This window comes from Musca autumnalis, unplaced genomic scaffold (genome assembly GCF_047663935.1).
Source record: "Musca autumnalis isolate F117 unplaced genomic scaffold, ASM4766393v1 scaffold_3, whole genome shotgun sequence".
Taxonomy (NCBI): Eukaryota; Metazoa; Arthropoda; class Insecta; order Diptera; family Muscidae; genus Musca; species Musca autumnalis.
The window spans coordinates 211,927,165-211,949,469 of NW_027411866.1; the positions used below are offsets into that span (position 1 = coordinate 211,927,165).

The window sequence follows — 22,305 nt, forward strand, 5'->3', positions numbered from 1 at the left end:
TTCTGCTCCCACTAAAGACAAGGACGAACAGACCAAAGATATATTTTACGAACGCTTAGAAATATGTGACCGTTGTCATGCCCATGACGTTAAAATTATTTTAGACAATTTTAATGGCAAAATTGGAAAAGAGAATATCTTTAGCCCAACAGTCGGAAAATTCAGTCTACACGGTGAAACGTCTGACAGTGAAATGAGGCTGATAGGCTTTGCAGCATCAAAGCACATGCAAGTTAGCAGTACCATATTTAATCATCTCGACATTCATAAGGCCACATGGATGCCAGCAAACCAAAAAAAAAAAAAACAAGAAATCAAATTGATCAATTTGTAATAGAAGGAGGAAATTCATTGAGCTTGTTGGGAGTACAATCGTTCCGTGGAGCAAACATCGCCACATTGTTGTAGCAAATATACGACACGATTAAACGTAGCAAATAAAGTAAAAACAGACACAATACGGAAGTTGGACCTCGGTGAGAGGTATAATCCACTCAACTGGCCCAATTGCTATATAAAAGCACTCCTCGTTCCGATAACATATCAACACAGTGGCAAAGCATTGCCCACCCCATGCAAACAGCCGCAAAACCCATACTTGGATACCAGAGACCACAACCAAGTAATCCATGGTATGATCAGGAGTGTCGTGCTGCTACCGAAGAGAAAAAATGCGGCTTATAGAGCTACTTTACAATCCGTAGCAACGCGTAGCGCACGAGAGAGATACAGGCAGAAAAGAAGAGAGGAGAAACGTCTTTTCCGCAGGAAAAAGAGAGCGATGGAAAAGCGGGAGTGTGAAAAAATCGAAGTGTGCAAGAGTCAGAATAAAGTCCGACAATTCTTCAAAAGAATGAATCTTCAAACTGCTTGGGAGCGACATGTCCCGGAATGCCTGCTCCGGATTCTTTTGGTCCGTGTCGGGATAGAAAGTAACCCCGGACCATGGTTTTGCACCGTTTGTCGGCGTCTCATCCACCATAGGTCGGTGTCACTGAGATGCAACGGACGCCAAGGATGGGTGCATTTCAGGAACTGTTCAGGCCTGACCTACCTGAGGGAGTATTACGACAAGGTTTATATTGCTTCGGGCTGCGCCAGGATAAAATTCAGAGTCGTTCTAGCCATTCCGTCTGTCATAATCACTCTATCGTCCACCATAATTAACCTAGAACGCTATATTTTTTTCATCAAAGTCTCTGTTTTCCATAGCTGGTCAAGTTCGAATGTGGGCTATACCGACCATAAAACCTTTTGACAGAACTAGCTTAAATTTGACTTTAAAGGTTCCCAATCATCACAAAACTTTTTCACAAAAATTTTGAACATAGGTCCATGTTTAGGTATTTTGAGGATTTTTGCCAAATTTTTGACCGAACTAGCTGTAATTTGACATTTAATGTTCTCAGTAGTATCAAAACCGTTCCACTAAAAATTATCAACATATAGGTACAGCCCCTCCCGATTTTAGGTATTTTGAAGATTTAAGCCACATTTTTCGACCTGTAGTGTGACATTTGAGATTCTGCACCTTTTGTTGTAAACCCCACATAACCGTACCTCCCGATTTTCGATATTTGGAGGGTTTCAGCTACATTTTTGACAGAACTACCCGTAATATGACATGTGAGGTTCTTAGCCAGGGCTTTTAGCCATGTTCGTATGTGCGTTTGTTGTAATCACTCCAGTGCCCACCATAATTAGAACGCTAAATTTTTTCTTCCGAATTTCTTTCTTCAAAGGCTGGTCAAGTTCGAATATCTGTTATAACCCCCGTTAACGGTACCTCCCGATTTTAGCTATTTTTGGACTTAAACTAATTTGTTTGACGGAACTAACTTTAATTTTACAGGAGCTCAGGATAGCACTCGATTGAATCAACCGAATCGGTCCACAATTTGGTTTTCATAATATCTTTCTTAAACCAAGTTAAAGTTCGAAGTAAGTTTGGTTACGTCCCCCACAAAAGTTCAAAGCTTTCCGCGCACGATTACTCTCGGAGGCAGTAACCGATTTGCCCCTTACTTTGGGTATCGGGGCACCTCCCACACAAAATTGTGGAAAAGTGAAGTTCAATGCCTGCTCTCGACCCAAGCGATTCTCCCGTCGTGACTCCCGAACAGCATGTGAGAGTCCCCGAGACCTTTTGTTCTATCACTTTACCTTTATCCGTCGGGGTAGAATACGAGTTTGGGACAGTCACCTTCACCAGTTGACTACTCTTACGGGAGCCTTTTGGTGTCGGGAACTTGCGCAGATACGAAATCACACGTTTATAGAGCTTCGCATCTGACGCCTCTTTGGCGGGTATTGCCTTAGAGTCGGTGTCCGTCGATGAGGTCTCCTTGGATTCCCCAACGCAGACCGGTGACTTAGTCTGCCTCCGAAGCTTAGTATCGGCAAGTGCCGATATAGGACCGGACTGAATTGGGTTTGTCAGAGGTTGCGAACCTAAGTCCAGACCCTCTTCGACTACATCACCGTCAATAGACATGTCATCATCAGACTTCCTAGCAGACTCAGCTGGGATCACCGTGGTGTCCAGTTCGTCGTCAGCGAGGCTGAGATTGTTCAACATGTGGCATGGTCGGAACAAGTCTCTCCAGTTGGTCGAGGAGTTCCCTACTCTGTTTCTCAAGACTCTCCCCGATGATTTTGAAATTTCCGTGTAGGTCGTCCCCGCCCGATACTACGGTCCTGTCAGCCGAGGACTGATTTACACCAGTCCTGGCTAGAGAGTTGTCCTTTGGAATTGCCGGTTCATCAACTATATTCCTGATCGAATTTTCTGCACTTGTAGCAGTAACAGCTGTAGGTGCCAAGGCATCCACACCTAAGACAACCGGATCACAATGCCTTAATCTCGACGGCACGTGGCTTGTGATCTTACCAGCGCTTACCGCCGGTACTGGGTTATTAACTCCCTGCACCGTAACTTTTTCCTCTTTTGTTTGTTACCCATCTTAGTTGATTGATTTAGGGGAACTACCTCGATCCATTTTGGTCCACGGGGGGTTTAAAGAGAATAAACCCCCAGAGTTTTTGAGATATGTGAAGACAGAAGGTACCGGCTTCACATAACACACCCGGGAAGACGCGCCCAGTAGGAGATTGGCAACTCCCCACTGTTAGAGTATCATTGGAACATTTTTACCGAAGGTACTCCTTGTGGTCCTGTTTACAACGATGCTATGTTTTAGTGGGCATGTTCATGCTTTCCTCATCGAAATAATGGTTTTAGACCCCAAGTATGTTTGGACGAAATGTGTTTCAGACAACTTGGAGTCGCACGATAACTCTCGAACAATGCAACCGATCGGGTCCAAAATGTTTCATGCGTAATATTTTGTCCAAACTTAGTTTAATTTCGAAGATGGGCCATAAAGTTCCAATCTTTCGGGTACCACCCATACAAAAGTTCAAAATTTTTCGCTAAAATTGTGCGCACGATAATTTTCGAAGGGAGTAACCGAACTGGTCATAGCTCTGGACATCGTAGTATTTCTACGAGACATAAATCAAGTTGGAATATGGATTATATTGGTTCACTCCTTCGGGTACCTCCCACACAAAATTTCGGAAAAGTACAGTTTAAGACCTCTTCTCGAATCGTTTTGATTTTTGTTGTAACAACTTGTATTCGCCCCATTACGACGGTGCAAGTTTTTTCAGGGTCAAGTCCATACTTCCTGAGAAAATGACCTGAAAGCTGTAAAAACCCGCTATGGCCCCAGGTGTAGTGGATGGAGCGCACGATAGCTCTCAAACGGATAAACCGATTCAGTCCAAAATTTGATAGTCGTAATATTTTGCGTAAAATTAAAACAAGTTCTAAAATGGGCCTTATCGATCCACTACTTTGGGTACCTCCCCCCAGTAGTTCAAAACTTTTCGCTAAAATGGTGCGCACGATGCGGTAAGTCAACTCCTTCGGAAACCTTCCACAAGTGCAGATTACGACCTCTTCTCGAAACGTTTTGATTTTTCTTGTACTCAAGGCACCATACTTCTTGAGAAAATTACCCGAAAACTGTAAAACACCCTGCGGCCAGCATGTATAGCACGACAACTCCCGAAACGAATACTGCGTTGGTCCACACTTTGCACAATGTGACATTTCTTAGAATATTAGATTAAATTCGAGGATGATGCTTATGGGTCCACTCCTGCAGGTACCTCCCCCACAAATGCTCGAAAATATTCTCTAAAATTGTAAGGGCAAGCGATTAGGTCCAAACTGGATCTTGAAATATTTTGTCCAAACTTAATTAATGTTCAAACGTTAGCCCTATCGGTCCATTCCTTAGGGTAGCACCCACACAAATGATCAACATTTTTGTTTAATTTGCGGTTAAGGGTCTGTGCAAAAATCCTTTGGAAGGTACGGAGGTACTCATAGTAGCCCTGTTTACAGCGATTTAATACATACGTTTTTGGGAAAGATGTTTTAATTCACACAGGCAGAGGATATACCTCTATCGGCAAAGCCGACTGATACATTATTACGTATTTTGTCGACAATAAATGCGGACCTTTGCCAATAAGTTTGATAAGGATATTGCCTATCGTCAGAGAATTAGAGATGCCAAATCATACCAAACAAGTAAAAAAGTGTCAGTCGGGTTTGCCGACAGAGATATACCCTCAGCCAATGTGAATTGAAACTTTCATCTACGGACAGATCGAATGTATTTACGGTCTTCTCAGAATTTTGTGGCCCTTTTTGGACATTTGAAATTGCCTACAAAAATGTGGATAAGAAATTAAATGCACTAAGACACAAATGTAGAACTTTTGTGGGGGAGGTACCCTTAGGAAGGACCGATATGGGCGATTTTAGAAATTAAACTAAATTTTGATAAAATATGAGGAGATCTAAAGTTTGGACCAAATTGGTTACCCCATTTAAGAGATATCGTCCTACCATTTTAGTGACATTTTTTTTTTAAATATTGGGGAGAAGTATCGGCAGTTGGTGACCGGTATTGCCCCACGAAACAATGTTTGGACAGAATACGACGAGGGCCAAATTTTTTCTGGCCATAGTGACATAGGGGGTTTTTACACCTTTCGGGATGTTTTCGCAAGAAATATGGACTTGCCCCTGAAAATACTTTTACCGTCGTAATGGCAGAAGCGAATGCAAGTCGCTTCAGCAAAAATCAAAGTGATTCGAGAGGAGGTCTTAAAGTAAACTTATCCGAAATTTTGGGTGGAAAGTACCCGAAGGAGCGAACAAAACAAATATAGTCCATATTCGAACTTGATCTATATCTGATAAATATATTAGGATGTGTAAAGTATGGACCAAATCGGATCCGTTCGAGAGTTATCTTGTGCTCCAACCACTACACATGGTGTCGTAGGGCTTTGTTTCGCACATTTAAGGCAATTTTCTCGGGATGTATGGACTTGCCCTGATGAAAGTTGTACCGTCGTATGGGGGGCTGTGAATAGAAGTTGCTAGAACAAACATCAAAGCGATTCGAGTGCAGGACCCGAACTGATTTTTTCCGAAATTTTGTGTGGGAGGTACCCGTTCGAGAGTTATCTTGCGCTCCAACCACTACCCACGGTGCCATAAGGGTTTTTTTGCACATTTAAGGCTATTTTCTCTGGAAGTATGCACTTGCCCTGATGAAACTTGTACCGTCGTATGGGGGGTAGTGAATAGAAGTTGCTAAACAAAACTTTTTCGAAATTTTGTGTGGGAGGTAACCGCAGGTGTGAACCGATTGACTCCATATTGAAGCCTCATCTAAGTCAGGTAGGAATTTCACGATATGCAAAGTATGTATCAAATCCGTTACTCCCTTCACGAGTTATCGTGCGCACAAATGTTCCGAACATTTTCGAACTTCTGTGGGGGAGGTACCGGAAAGAGTGGACCGATATAACCCATCTTCGAACTTAAACTAAGTTTGGGTAAAATATTACGAAAGCCAAATTTTGGACCGAATCCAGACAGACAGACGGACGGACATGGCTAAATCAACTCCAAATTGTCTGAAACACATTTCGTCCAAACATACTTGAGGTCTAAAACCATTATTTCGATGAGGCACATTTTGCCCGTATAAAAGTGTATATACCCTCGTTCGCATAAATGCCGAGGGTATAAAAATTGACCAACAACAATATAAACCAACTCACAATACTAGATTATCTGTTAGTATAGCTTGGAGGTTACACAAAAATATTTTTCCATGGGGATAGAAGTTCTTAAAGCTTTTAAACCAAGTAGCATGGATTTGTTTAGTAAGAAATTATATCGCTGTAATCAGGACCTCAAGATGTACCTTAGGTTTCCAGAATATATTCAAGAATATTTTTAGCCTTTTTGGACAAGACGTATATTTTGTACAATTTTCAATGCATTTTACTAGGCAACAACAGTTGTATGATAATAAAGTCTGACATATGATTCTGATACACTCTTCTTTTTCTTCGTCCAAATAAGACAACTATAAAAGAGATTCACAGCCGGCTGTCCCGCCTGAGGTTTGAACCAGGGTCCTCTCCAACAAACCGACAATGTTGTCGAGGTCTTGGCGTTCTAAGCCACTGCCAATCTATTATATCAAACTTCAGAAATGGAAGGCTTTACAATTCATGAAGGAAAACCCCTTTCGGTTGTACATGTGTATGTATTGAGAAATTATTCTAGACAAAGACACTAGGTTGACTTGATAAGAAAAAAGCTTCTAAAATACTTCATATCTGCAAATTTGTAATAATGTTTGTATAAATAGAAGATATCAAACTCAGCCTTTATTTTCTAGCCATTCACATGCGATATGTCTGATGAGCTAAATTAATTTAGCTCATCGTAGCCTATTGCTTGGATTTGTGGGACTTCGCAAGAATTCTCATTTTCAATACAAACTCCTTAGGTCATGTTAGCTCGATTAATTCAAATATTTAAAAATAAATATTTCTCTATTGTTAAATGTAACAATATCCTACTTATCTTGCCCAATATGTACAATTATCTTAACACATTTCTCCTGTTTCATTTCATCTGTTTCTCTTTCTTTACAGAATCAAAATGCCTGTCCTACAATGTATAAGGATATGTATTATAGAGCGAATCGATGGTCACCTGATACGGGTCTGCTGGTTCGTTGACCCATTCTGTACGATAATAATGAAAATGATAGCTATGACATCATTGAGATGGTCAACAGCAGCAGCAATGACAAAAACAAGAACTACAACAGTAAGAAACGTGGTCGTCAAAAAAGTGACAAAAACAACAATTATGGACATCGGAAAAATATGAAATTAAAATTGGCTACAATTACACAAACAGCGACAACAACGACTAACGAAGGAAGACAAACAAGCAAACAAATTGCGGAAGATGAAGAGGAAATAATTGCTGGTTCAGGAAAAGGTAGTCTTGTTGAAAAGGAAACAGCAACAACAACAATATTTACAACAAATGGTGCTAAAAGAATGTCAACAACAATTGGAAACTTCTCATCATATCCTTCATTAACATTTTGGACAACATCGTCCTCGTCATCTTTGTCACCTTCAACATTTCATCCAGCCGACATGACAACGACATCCATCATGTCAACAACACCGGATGTTGCATTTAAATTTAATTTACCATTATATTTTCCGCATCAAACAAACAGCAACAACAACATCGAAGACAACATCAACAACAACAATAATAATTATAATAATGTCGATAATGACAATGAAGCCAATGCTAATAATTTGTCCCATATTCATGGCGGTGATGATGACGGTGACGATGACCGGCACGTTGATGTTGTTGATGACGATGATGGCTCCGAGGATGACATAGATGCTGATGGTGTTGGCTTTAATAATGATGTCAATGTTGATGCTGGCGTTGTTGGTAATGGTGATGCCGACCACCACATTGGTGTTGGCGGTGACGCAGCAAGGGTTTATAATGATTTTAAATTTAATAACAATTACAATGATTATACAACCATAGACTCAGGTCTTTTATTTAAGTATTGAACGACAAAAGGGACAGAATTAATCAAATTAATTTAATACAGTGGGGTAGGGTTATAGTGAAAAATGGTTAACAACTTTATGTTATATAAATGTGTTTGGATTTCTGTTTTAGATTCCTGATATGATGACTTTAGTTATAATCTAAAATCATTGATGTTAAAAAAATCCAAAAATTTCTCTTGTAACCCTGTCCCACTATACCCTATTATAATATGTTCATGCTGCTCTTTAAATAGGTTTTTATTACAATGTTATGCATATACATATATTTTCATATAATTTTTCATTCTTTTCATCATCACTCTCCCTCTCTATGAAAAACCAAAAACTGAAAAAAAAACCACAGCAGTAGTATAAATTAATTATTAAACTATAAAACAACAACAAAATATACAATTAACAAAGAACAAAAAGTAAAAAAAAACAAAAAACCTTACAAAAATAAATGAAATGCAGAGAAAACACAAAACTGGATGGGTGGACAATAACTTTAACATAACCTATATAAAATAACAAGAAATACAAAATATTATTAATAAAAAAATAGTAACGTTAGCAAGGCATAAAAACGTAATTTATATAGAATGGAAAGACATATATAATAAAAAAATAATAACAACAAAAACTATAGAAAGGAAACAATTACTGAAATAACAACTTGCTATACATAAATTAATCAAATATTTATAGAAGAAAAACTCCCACTAAATGATAATTTAAACTGCTATAGTTAAACTAAACAAAAAAAAACTACAAATATTTACATAGAAAAAGATTGTATATTGGAATGTACAGACAAATTTATTGAAATAATTTACATTTTTTAAAGCAAAAAATGATTGATTCTTAGTTAAGGAAGAGGTTTATTTCCGATTATCTTAGAATTAAATTCAAATCAAAAAGTTCCCCCCTTTGAAATGTGTGACAGGCAACATATGTGCTATAAAGGAATATTGAAAAAAAGTGTCGCATTGAAATAATGTTTTCAGTATTCAGCGTTTTTAAGTTGGCTCCGCAAATGAAAACCCTTAATAAGTGGAACCGTGGTCTTTTTGGAAATCCGAGTACACCTTTTACACCTAATTTTCAATGGGTGTGCCGTAGGCTCAATGCCTATTATAAATTCAGCCTTCATGGTCTGGGTACATAAGCTGCCTCGCCTGCTTACCTTGCATTCCTGCTTCATTTCTGACATAATAAAAATAAAATAATAAAGAAGGCTCAGCCTTTCGAACTGAGTTGCCCCTATTTTATCAGAAGCAAGTAAGACAATAAGGCGAGGCAGCTTATGTAGCCAGGCCTTTAGGCTAACGAGGGTATATTGCAAATATTTTTGAAAATTACAATACCTGAAGCCAAAGTTTACCATACGAATTGTGATATTATATTAATTAAATACCTTTCGATAAAAAGACATGATGTTGGAAGAGGCCTAAAATATTATCCCAAAATTATATGTATTATGTAAATACCAGTAAAGAAAAGACCAAAGTTTACAGCACTGCGATTTCAAATAATTTGGTGAAATTCTTCTAGAAAAATTGGGTAGCATTTTCCAAATTAATCAAAATATCTGTCTAATTTTGTGTTTGGTGCGTCGATATACCCAATAACATCTTCTTAGATTGCATCTGCAGTATCCTCGTCGTGTTCGTAGTATTGGATACCACCAATGTAACTATACGTTACCATATTACCTTGCTCGTCTTTAAAAGATAATGCGCCTGTATACAAATCATAAGTTTCATTAGAATTTTGGTTCGTATGCATGTCGAATTCACTCTGTCACTTTTCTAGTTCTCTCATTTTTTTTGTGGAAATTAATTTTATACTCTATCCTTTTCTCCCGACACCTCTATGGTGGTCATACACTGTGTTACAAATTGCAGAGTAGCCCTACACAGAGAATTTTAGTCTTCGGTGGCACATTCCTGGTCATACTATTGGTTCGTTGGTAGAGGCTTATGGTATCCAAGTATGGATTTTCCGGCAGTTTGCATGAAATGGGCAATACTTGGTCACTGCGCTGATATGTTATCGGAACGATGAATGATTATACCCTCTGCCTTTAGGATAACGAGGGTATATACACTTTGATACGACCAAAAACGTGACTCATCGAAATAACGGTTTTAGACCCCAAGTATGTTTAGAGTCGATTTAGCCATGTCCGTCCGTCTGTATGTCATTCTGTCTGTCTGGCTAGCTGGTGCGCACCATAACTCTAAAATCAAATGTTGGGTATCGTAAGATTTTGTCCAAACTTAGTTTAAGTTCGAAGAGGGGCCACATCGGTTCACTCCTTCGGGTACCTCCCCCAAAAAAGTTCAAAATTTTTCTGTGAAATGGTGTGACCGATAACTCTCGAAGGGAGAAATCGATTTGGTCGAAACTTTGCACATCGTATTATTCCTTCGAGATATAGATCGTGTTCGAATATTGACTATATCGGTCCACTCCTTCCTAATTTCGGATAAAGTGCTGTTTAAGAGATCCTCTCGGATCGTTTTGAAATTTATTTCAGTAAGTTGTCCTTGCGGCTCCCTTTACGACGGTACAATTTTTTTCTTGCGCAAGTCCCTACTTCCTGAGATATTGGCCCCAATGTTTCAAGAAACCCTGACGGCACCACCCAAAATGACAAATCCGCAAGATAATTCTCGCAGGGAGTTTCTGATTGGTGCAGAATTGGCACATCATATTATTTCATCCAGTCATGTATCAGATTTGAATATGCACTACATCGGTCTACTTCTTCGGGTACCTCCCACACAAACTTCGGATAAAGTGATTTTTAAGAGCTCCTCTCGTATTATTTTGAATTTTTTTCAGCAGGTTGTCCTTGCGGCTCCCTTTGCGACTGTACAATTTTTTCCTGAGATAAAGGCCTAAAAGCTCCAAGAAACCTTGACGGCACCAACTAAAATGACAAATCCGCAATATTACTCTCGCAGGGAGATTCTGATTGGTCCAAACTTTGCACATCGTATTATTTCATCTAGTCATGTATCAGGTCGTAATATGGGCTATATTGGTCCCGAGCACTTCAATAGCTGATCGTTTTGATTTTTTTTGCAAAACGTTTTTACGAAAAAATACTGCCGGCACCAACTACACTGGGTAGTACCTAAGATAACCCTCTATAAGAGAAACCGATATCGTTCAAACGTTGTACACCGTATTATTTCCTACCGGATCGAATTATGTTCGACTATTGACTACATAGGACCACTCTTTTGGGTACCTCCCAAACAAAATTTGGAAAGAGCGCAGTTTAAGGTCGTTTTTAAATGTTTGGTAACATGTTCTGTATACAGCCCTAGTTAAGATGGTACAATTTTTTTTCTGGAGCAAATCCATAAATTCTCAAAAAACACATTTATATGTCAGAAGTATTGTGTTTGATTCTCAGTCGACTCAGCTGACTGATACTTTCTTACGTGTTTTATTACGAAATTGGTGATTGCAGCTTACCGATGTCCAACTTCCGCGTTTGATTGCGTCTAATCGGGTACGTTTCTTTGCTGCATCGAGTGAGTTGAGTCCATGTTTGCTTCTAGGATCCATCGCACTACTGCACGATCTTCTTGTTTTTTTGATCTGGTGACAGCCTTGTCATGATGAGATGTCTAAAGACTGGTTCTGGTCACATTCCTTTATCGAATATATTGTTGCACTAGAGACATCTTCATTTACAATTGTTATCAATAACACTGTGCAACAGCCAACCTGGTGTGTGGGAAATTCCAGGTTATGGATGTACATAGTATTCGGTTATTAGACTAAAACCCCATAATGGCTTTGGGTTCTCGGGCTAAACTTTTTTAGAGCCCCTGATATAACCTTAACCAAAGACAATGGGTTTCAATTATTATGCGGTATAGATAGCAAAATTAACAAGTGAAAAAGTGTCAGTCGGCTTTGCCGACAGATATATACCCTCAGCCAATGTGAAGTGAAACCTTCACCTACGGACAGATCGAATGTATTTAAGATCTCTTCTGAATTCTGTGGCCCTTTTTGGCCATTTGAACTCGTCGACAAAAATGTGGATTAGGAATTAACTGCACCAAGACACAAATGTTGAACTCTTGTGGGGGAGGTACCCTTAGGGAGGACCGATATGGGCCATTTTAGAAGTTAAACTAAATGTTGACAAAATATTAGGACATTCAAAGTTTGGACCAAATTAGTTGCCCCATTCAGTGATATCGTCCTAGCATTTTAGTGACATTTTTTAAATATTTGGAAGAAGTACCGGAAGTTGTAGACCGGTATTGCCCCATGAAACTAAGTTTGGATATAATATGACGAAGACCAAATGTTGGACCAAATCGGTTGAACAGTTCGAGTGTTATCGTTCTCTGACCGACACATATGGCGGGCTATTTTCCCAACAAATATGGACTCGCCCCTGAAAAAACGTTTAGGGTCTAGTGGAGGTAGCGAATGCAAATCGCTTCAACACAAATAAAAGTGATTCGAGAGCAGGTCTTAAAGTGAACTTATCCGAAATTTTGTGTGAGAGGTACCAAAAGGAGGTACCAATATAGTCCTTATTCGAACCTGATCTATATCTGGTAGATATATTAGGATGTGCAAAGTATGGATTACATCGGTCACTCCCGTCAAAAGTTATCGTGCACACAATTTTTCCGATCATTTTTCAACTTTTGTGGGGGAGGTAACCGATATGGCTTATCTTCTAATTGGACTTGCCCCTGATAAAACTTGTAACGTCGTATGGGGGCAGTGAATACAAGTTGTTGCAACAAAAATCAAAGCGATTCGAGAGCAGGTCCTAAACCGAACTTTTCCGAAATTGTGTGTGGGAGGTACCCGAAGGCGTGGACCGATTGAGTCCATATTGGAACCTCATCTACGTTTGGTAGAAATATCACGATGTGATAAGTATGGACCAAGTCGGTTATTCCCTTCAAGATTTATCGTGCGCACAAATTTTCCGAACATTTTCGAACTTTTGTGGGGCAGGTACCGGAAGGATGGACCAATATAACCCATCTTCGAACTTAAATTAAGTTTGGACAAAATATTGCGATAGCCAACTTTTGAACCAAATCGGTTCATCCGTTCGAGAGTCATCGTGTGCACCAGCCAGCCAGACAGACAGACGGACATTGCTAAATCGACTCCAAATTGTCTGAAATTTTGTGTGGGAGTGGTACGATGTACGTTCCATATTTGGACGTAATCCAAGTATGTACGCGAGTGGTATGTTAGGCACAACCAAGTTTAGTTAGTGCCGGCAGATTTTTTGGAGCTCCAGGGCCATTAGTCCAAAAAGTATGGACTTGTCCCCGAAAAAGAATACACCGTCAAGGAAAAAATACAAAGTCAAAATTTCGATTTTTAACAAAAAATGTGCCGTTTATTGACCATTAATCCGTCAAAAAAAATTTAAGGAAAATTCTCTTACACTGCCCGTCACTTGAATAGGACACCCTACAAATTTTTTTCCAACCTTAATTTTTTCCGGAATTATGCAAAATATGAAGTGTTGAAGATTTTTTATAGTTAGTTTTAAGTGTTTGGAGTAAACTTAGTCATTCATTTGTATTCATATCTGATTTATATAAGAATTATACGACGAAAGGAAAATAAAGTCAAAAATTCATGTAAAAAAATTGCGTCATTTGAAGGACTTTGGCGTCAATTCCTTTCACCCTAAATGAGTACGATATCTTACAAAGGTATCCTAAAAAAGTCTTTTCCAGTAGTGGAAAGCATTTTCGGATGTCAGGAGTGGTAATTTCATCACGATATTGGTCCATTTTAAACACTTCGAGCAGCGAATACTAGCATTTCTCAGAAGAAATTGGGATATCCTGAAGGGACCGCCAATATTTTGTGGTGGTAAATATTCTCTAAAATGTATAGGAAAGACTTATGTGTAAAATCTACGACTCTGACAGACAGTACGCTTCCAAAAATAAACTTATTAAAGAAATAGTGCAAGCATTGTTAAGCATTACACGTGATTATGAAAGGAAATTGTGCGATTCCTTGCCAAAGCAGGACATAGGGGTGTATCCTTAATCTAGAGGGATATACTTTTACTGAATATTACTGAAATTATTTCGTTTTTAATATAGAGTGAATGTGCGTCGATATTCTACTACAATCTTTATGTATACCCAAGTTTTTAGGGGGGGTCCTATTCAAATGACGCAATTTTTTTACATGAATTTTTGACTTTATTTTCCTTTCGTCGTATAATTCTTATATAAATCAGATATGAATACAAATGAATGACTAAGTTTACTCCAAACACTTAAAACTAAATATAAAAAATCTTCAACACTTCATATTTTGCATAATTCCGGAAAAAATTAAGGTTGGAAAAAAATTGTAGGGTGTCCTATTCAAGTGACGGGCAGTGTATTTGAAGACAACATTTTGATGTATTCAATAAGCTCACAAAAATATATGAAGACTGAACACCAAATTTCTGTAATTGTGGATAATGTGCCTAAAACCTTAAAAACCCGAAAATTGGGCGGTACCGTTCCACGGGGGTTATATCAAAACGTGAAGCAATACCAACAATTCTCTGTAATAATATTTCGCAAGAACTCGCGAAGACTAAATACCAAATATCAGCTACATTGGTCGTTTAATGTGGCTAAAACCTTGAAAATACCGAAAATCGGGCGATACCGTTCTATTGGAGCTATATTAAAACGTGGACCTATATACATAATTTTTATCAGAAAAGTGTTTTGGTCCACTGGGAACCCTCAGTGCAAAATTTCGGCGTGAAACATATGTAAAATCTTCAAAATTCCGAAAATCGCGAGGTACCGTTATAAGGGGTCTATATCAAAACGTGGACCTATGTCCATAATTTTTATCGGAAAAGTTTTTTGTAAAGTGAAAACTCCGCATCTCAAAATTTAACCAATTTGGTTGATAAGTTTAGCTAAAATATTCAAAAGACCGAAACGTTAAGAAGTACCGTTGCATGGGGACTATCCCAAACGTGGACCGACCTTCCCAATTTTTTGCTCTCGACTTTGTGTGAACTATAAGTATTTATACAAAAATTCATCTGCCAACGCCAACTCCTTTTATATTTGGCCACCGTTTATTTGAACTAGCGACATAGTGCAGCGTTTTTTTGAGGTTATGCGGACTTGCCCTCGAAAAGAATTACAATGACGTAACGGGGGCCGCACGAACATCCTGTTACAAAAAAATTCATAACGATTCGTGAGGTGTCACTAAACTGCACTTATTTCAAATTTTGTGTGGGACAACACAACATCCTGTACTTTCCCCACCCAAAAGTTAAAAAATTTCACTGAAATGGTATGTACGATACACTTTCTTGAACGGGGTAACCAATTTGGTCCAAACTTTGGATTTTCTAATATTTTGTCCAAATTTAACTTCTAAAATGGCCCATATTGGTCCTTCACTGCAAAAGTTCAACATTTTTATTTAAGTGCAGTTTAAGGTCTGTTCGAAGATCTTTTGGAAATGTATACCGATGCTATTCGTTGTGGTTCTGTTTACAGCGATATTATGTTTTCCGTGGACAAGTTCATGCTTCATGGCATACTGGTCTAAGTGTTATCGGATGACCCACTGAAATGACTAGTGAGTGCGATATATCGAAAAGATATGACCTCCAAAATAAGATGCACTAATAGTCCATTAGTCGATCCATTCCTTCAAGTACTTCCTCCGCAACACTTTTGAACTTTAAAAAATTGAAAGACATTTTGCGTTGATTAAGCCATATCCATACATATATATTTGGTGCGCACGATTAACCCCGAAGTGAAATTTGTTGTAATCATATGTCTTATTCTTCAGAAAAGTTCTTAAGAAGCAATATCAATGCTTGAAAATTCCTTCAATGAGTAAAAATTGCAATAATACACTCATTTAATTAAGTTGACAATTTATTCGTTGGAGTTGTTAAACACAATTATAACATTTCAATTATTTTAAATTAAAGTAATCCTTTTTATATTCGACCAATAGGAAAAGAAAATTGACAATTTGTTAAAAGTTTTAAAAAAAATTATTGAAAATATACACCAAAAAAATTTTAATCCTTCTACAATTTCTATGTACATACCAATATACAGTCCCAAATCATACCTACCAATTTATATGTATACACTCAACTACAAACATAACTATACATACCAATAAATAAAAAAAATAGCTACTATTATTATCATTATTATTAATCCATTGCAAAAATAACATTGAAATCGCATTAAACAACATGTATTTAATCAAAAATAAATTGTTATCCTGAAAACGAAGAAAAAACACTGAGATTTTTATATACGTTTTTTTTTTTTTAATTTCATTGCGATTAAGTGTAAAGTGTTTAAACTTGTTTAAATTTCCATTTGATTTATTCGCTAATGTTTTGTTTAAATCATTGTTTAAAGTGTAATCATTAAGTAAAGTCTTGTATATTGTAAATTAAGCGAAAAAAAGATTAAATAATGTTTATGAAAATAGTTTAAGAGTTTTTTTTTTATTTATTATTTACTTTGAGTGTATATCGATAAAGATTTCTTAAATCTATTTGTCTATTGGTTTAAGCTTTAAAATACATGTTATTGTTGGCCATAAAAGTTTGAAATTAAATTAGAAAATTAAGCAGGTTAACATCTTTTGGTTTTAATTTTTAAACTGATTTTTATATTCAAAATTCTAGTGGTCTGATAAAGAAGTGGGCATTGGAATAACATATATTTTCAGGTGTAAAATTGACAGAATATAATTTTCTTTAGTAAAGCACAATTCACATGCATAGACCAAATCAAAGGAAGCCGGCAGCTATACCCTTCAAAAACATACTCGGTGCTCTTGAAACAATTTTAAATGGAAGGTGCTTACACCTTGGAAGTTTTTGCGGATTCTGAAACTAAAATGTTCGTAGATGATAAAAATCAAAAAACAAAAAAAAATCGCCGGAGCGCTTTTTAAATAAATCGCGATTCAATTTGACATTTTTAGGGGTTGTTTAGGTTTTCACGATTTTGCTTAGAAACCGCAAGCCCTATCAAAATAGGACTAAAGAAAATGTTGTTGCTATGAAAATTCTCTACAAGATCGACCTTTATGGTATTTTCGTAGTTTTTACCATTTTTGAGATATAGAAGTTCAAATTGGGACAATGCACTGACTGTATCGCCCCCTTATAAAACAATGTCATGAAGGGTGCCTTAACTAACTTTTAATAAAAACCGCTTACACAGGGGACGTTTTTGTGAATTCTGAAACAGCAATGTTCATAGATGAGAAAAATCCAAAAACAAGAAAAAATCGCTGTAGGGATTTTTAAATAAATCGCGGTCAAAATTCACATTTTTAGGTGTTTTTTAGGTTTTTATGATTTTGCTTGGACACCGCAAGTCCAATCGAAATGGAGCTAAAGAAAATGTTGCAGCTTTGAAAATTCTATAGAGGATTGACGTTTATGATTTGTTCTCAGGCTGTACCATTTTTAGGCTTTTTTGTTAGGGTTTCGCGATGTTACTTGAATACGGTAAGTCTTATCGATATGGGACCTGAGAAAATCTTAAAGCTGTGAAAATTCTCTACAAGACTGGCTTAAGTAACTTATACTAAGTTATAACATTTTTTTAGATATATAAGTTTAAGTTGGGAATTTGCAGTCATGACATTGTTTTATAAGGGGGCGATACAGAATTGAATTGAATTTGAATTGTCCCAATTTGAACTTCTATATCTCAAAAACGTTAAAACCGACGAGTATACCCTAAAGGCCAATCTTGTGGAGAATTTTCATAGCTACAACATTTGTTTTAGTGCCATTTTGATAGGGCTTGCGGTTTCTAAGCAAAATCGCGAAAACCTAAACAAACCCTAAAAATTTCAACTTAAATCGCGATTTATTTAAAAAGCGCTCCGGCGATTTTTTTGTTTTTTGATTTTTCTCATCTATAAACATTGTAGTTTCAGAATCCGCAAAAACTTTCGAGGTGTAAGCACCTTCCATTTAAAATTGTTTCTAGAGCACCGTGCATATTCACATTTAATTGGTGTTCGTTTCATTAACGAGCCGACCTAGACTACCACCCCAACCCAGTCAGATGAATTAGAGACTACGATGACTCAATGTGGTTAATAGGCCTTAATCTGATCTTGAAACGATTTAATAAATTATTCGAAGTTTATCAGTTACTCAAAAAGCACACTGATAGCCTGACGGACATTGCTTCAGCGACTTCCAATACGATAAATGCTCATCTATATTTTTTTTACTGTAAGACTTATATAGAAGACCTGTGAACTTAACATTGATGTACAACAGGATATCTCATAGAATACCAGTTGGCCTTCTCAATAAAGTAGGACTTTTCTAGAAGAAGAAAAAAAAAACTGACAAAAATGTCCGTAGTTTTGTATAAAGTATACTAGTGGGTTTCTCATATCCTCTTTTAAAATTAGTCCTTTATAGGTATTTTAGACGTAGGGATGGAAGATACCAAGCAACGGTCCTGACCGGCATGGCAAAGCCCAGGATTTATCTTGGTCCCTCTTTCATCTCAAGTGGACACTGACCTCGCCGTGGTGTCACCTGGGGAACTGCTTTTAACACCCGTTAAAGGTAGTGAGCCAATATGAGCCGCGCGTTCACCCATAAGAACGTTAATAACTTGGGTTTGGGCGTCACCCTACTATGAAAAACGAAAGAAAAGAAAAACAACCCCCTCTAAAGTTGACGACCCCCGCAAACGTTTTAAGGACCATGATCTGCGAATCTGCACCTGGAATGTTCGCACTCTTTATAGAGAAGGTGCAGTTTACGCAATGGCAGATGTACTTGAAAAGTGCAAGACCGACATTACTGCCATACAGGAAATACGATGGAACGGGAATGGCGTCGCAACAACACCTAAAGGTGACGCACTCCATTATAGCTGCCATGAAACAAAGCATGAGTTTGGTTGCGGATTTGTAGTTGGTCGGAGGTTAAAACATCTGGTCTCCAGCTTCACCCCAGTGAATGAAAGACTCGCTGCAATTCGACTAAAAGCAAAATTCTTCAACATGAGCTTTATTTGCGCTCATGATCCCACTAAAGACAAGAGCGAACAGACCAAAGATTTATTTTACAAGCGCTTAGAAGAAACTTATGACCGTTGCCCTGTCCATGACATTAAAATTATACTAGACGATTTTAATGCCAAAATTGGAAAGGAGAATATCTATGGCTCAACAGTCGGGTAATTCAGTCTCCACAGCGAAACATCTGACAATGGTATGAGGCTGATAGACTTTGCAGCTGCAAGAAACATGGTAGTTAGCAGTACCAGGTTTAAGCATCTCGATATTCATAAGGGCACCTGGCTGTCGCCAGATCAAAGAACAAGAAATCAAATTGATCGCGTTGTTATAGATGGAAGACATGCATCAAGCGTGTTGGATGTACGATCGTTCCGAGTTGCAAACACAGACCGAGTTCCGAGTACCAAACTGTTGGTATCCAATAGTAGCTAAGTCGACGATGATACCACAGATCCAATCCCAGCAGATGGTTTTAAATGTATACCACCCGGCCAAGATGAGCTGAAGACAGCAATAAACCGGCTGAAGAATAATAAGGCAGCAGGAGCTGATGGCCTACCAGCCGAGCTGTTTAAAACCGGAGCCGACACGCTGATAAGGTGTATGCATCAGCTAGTTAGTTCCTTGTGGCCGGAAAAACGCGTAGCCAACATTGGAACCTGAGCATCATGTGTCCCGTCCATAAGAAAGGAGATAAGACTTTTTGCTTCAACTATAGAGGCATAAGTCTTCTCCCTATCGCCTACAAGATAGTGTCATGGATATTGTGCGAACGACTAAAGCCCATGGTCAACGAAATAATTGGACCATACCAATGCGGCTTTAGACCTGACAAGTCCACCATTGACCAGATATGTACCCTGCGGCAAATCCTGGAGAAGACCCAAGAGATGCAGATAGACACCTACCACCTTTTTGTCGATTATAAAGCAGCCTTCGACAGCGCGCTACGTTCAAAATTATTCCAAGTCATGTCTGAATTTTTTTATCCCCGCAAAGTTCATTCGGCTTTGTAAAATGACTCTAACTGACATGAGATCTTCAGTTAAAATAGGAAAGTTTTGTACCAAAAGAGGTTTCAGGCAAGTAGAGAGCTTTCGTGTAATCTTTTCAACATCCTGCTATAAAAGGTTATACGAGAGGCAAACGTCAAATGAAGTGGCACAATCTACACCAATAGCCACATGTTACTTGCTTATGCTGATGATATAGACATCATGGGACGATCAGTAAAAGAAGTAACCGCTATCTTTATGAAGGGCGAAGGAGAATCTGCTAAAGTGAGTCTGGCGGTAAACGGCGAGAAGACCAATGCGTCCATTGAGATTGGTCCAACTGTTGAAGTTGGTTACTATAATTTTGAAGTAGTAAAAGACTTCGTATACCTTGGCTCCAGCGTAAACACAACAAACGACATCAGTTGTGAAATAAAACGAAGAATTGTATTGGCCAAAAGATGCTACTTTGCTTAAGTAAGCACTTTAAAAACAAAGCCACAACTCTTTAAACAAAAATAACGCTTTACAAAATACTGATACTACCCGTGCTAATGTATGGTTCCAAAGCCTTGGTACTTGCGCAAGCAGATAAGGCAGTGCTTGGCGTGTTTAAGAGAAAAATTCTTCGAAAGATCTACGGACCAATCTGCGTTGACGGTGAATATCGACGTCGTATGAACCACTGCTGCTATACAACGACATCAATATAAGATGTGTTCCTTTACTTACCTTAGGTTACCATTTCTACCATTTGTTACCATTTTTAACCTGCAAAGCGTTCCTTAACCCCAAAAAGTGGTAAAACTGGCAGCAATTTTTAAGAGAGCGAGAGAGGAGAGTGAGCACATATGACTTTCTCTTCTACAACAGGCTGCCAGCAAAATTTCTGCAGGTAAAAAATGATAAAACTGATTTTTCGACTTTTGTTTGACGATTATTTCACAATGAAGAAAAAAATGGACGAAAAACAGAAGAATAAGTCGAACGCTGACAAAACTAAATTAAAAACTGTGAAATAAAAGACGAAAATTGTTTTTTTATGTTTCTTTTTGACATTGCTACCAGATCTACCATTTTTCCCTTCCTTTACTTTTCTGGAAAAAATGTTCATGAAAGAGCAATTTTGAGAAATGTTGACACTTTTCTCTTTTACCATTAAAAAAGTAAAGGAACAAAGCTATAGTTAAGCGTATCGAGCTGCAGCGATTGTGTTGGCTAGGCCATATCATAAGAATGAGCGATGATAAACCCGCTAAAAAGGCGTATAAATTCGAGGCATATGGCGGTGCACGCAGAATTGGCAGGCCAAAGAATAGATGGCGCAAACAAGTGGATGAAGAGATGACAAGGCGCGGTATTCCAGAAAGCGAAGCACTAAACAGAGAGAATTGGAGATCTTTTAGTTCGGTCTATGTAACAAATGTTTTTTAATGGGCCAGCTAAGTAAGTAAGTAATAGGTCCTTTAGAAGACCAGATAGTTTTCTTATGTAAAGCTTTAAAGTTGGATTGGCCGTCCTCATAGAAATTAAGTAGGACTTCTTATAGGAGATTAATAAAACTTCTATAAACGACCAGAAGGCCTTTTATAGTCAGTATATCCACTAAAGTGGCGTCACCGTGGTCTCATGGTAAGCCCTTATGCCTTGCACGCTGGACATACGGGTTCGATTTCCAGGCCAACAAATAACGCATTTAAAACGGAGGCAAAACTATTTCTCAGCGTAATAATTGCAACATCTTCTGAATATTTCAGCCATGTAAAAATTCTCTTCAAGTGGTGTCTTAAGGCACGCCCTTTGGCATAGGCTATGGAAAGTAGGCCCCATATCAGTGAGGTAATAGGAAACGCCCTTGTCGCCCTTGTCGCTTTGGGGATGTTTGTGAGAATATATTCCATTTGAGATCATTGAAGGTTCGCATGATTTATCAAAGAAGACAGCGAATCCTTCATAGGGGTTCATGTATATCAAATAGGTCTTCTAAGAGATTTTCTAGAAGACGAATTGTGGAACTTCTAGGTCCTACAGGTCGAGCATATGTGCGATGTAAAACCATTATTCCAATAAAACTTTGGGTGGGTATAATAAAAATCGAGCATGTTGTTTCCTAAATTTAAGCATTAAGAACATATGAGCTTTTTCGCCGTTATTTTGCAATTCTATGATTGCTTTTCTCCTACCACTTCTATTGTGAACTAATTTTCTCTACAATAAATAC

General features: G+C 38.0%; 1 protein-coding gene across 1 annotated transcript in view; it reads left to right on the plus strand.

The window, feature by feature from the left end:
- CARPA (Carbonic anhydrase-related protein A) overlaps positions 1-8,531 on the plus strand; it is a 134,360-nt gene extending 125,829 nt beyond the window's left edge. Inside the window, exon 8 of the mRNA XM_073972906.1 lies at positions 7,042-8,531. Coding sequence (XP_073829007.1) covers positions 7,042-7,128 — 87 coding nt within the window. The 3' untranslated portion in view covers positions 7,129-8,531. The remainder of the gene's footprint in view (positions 1-7,041) is intronic.
- Positions 8,532-22,305: the final 13,774 nt, after the last annotated feature.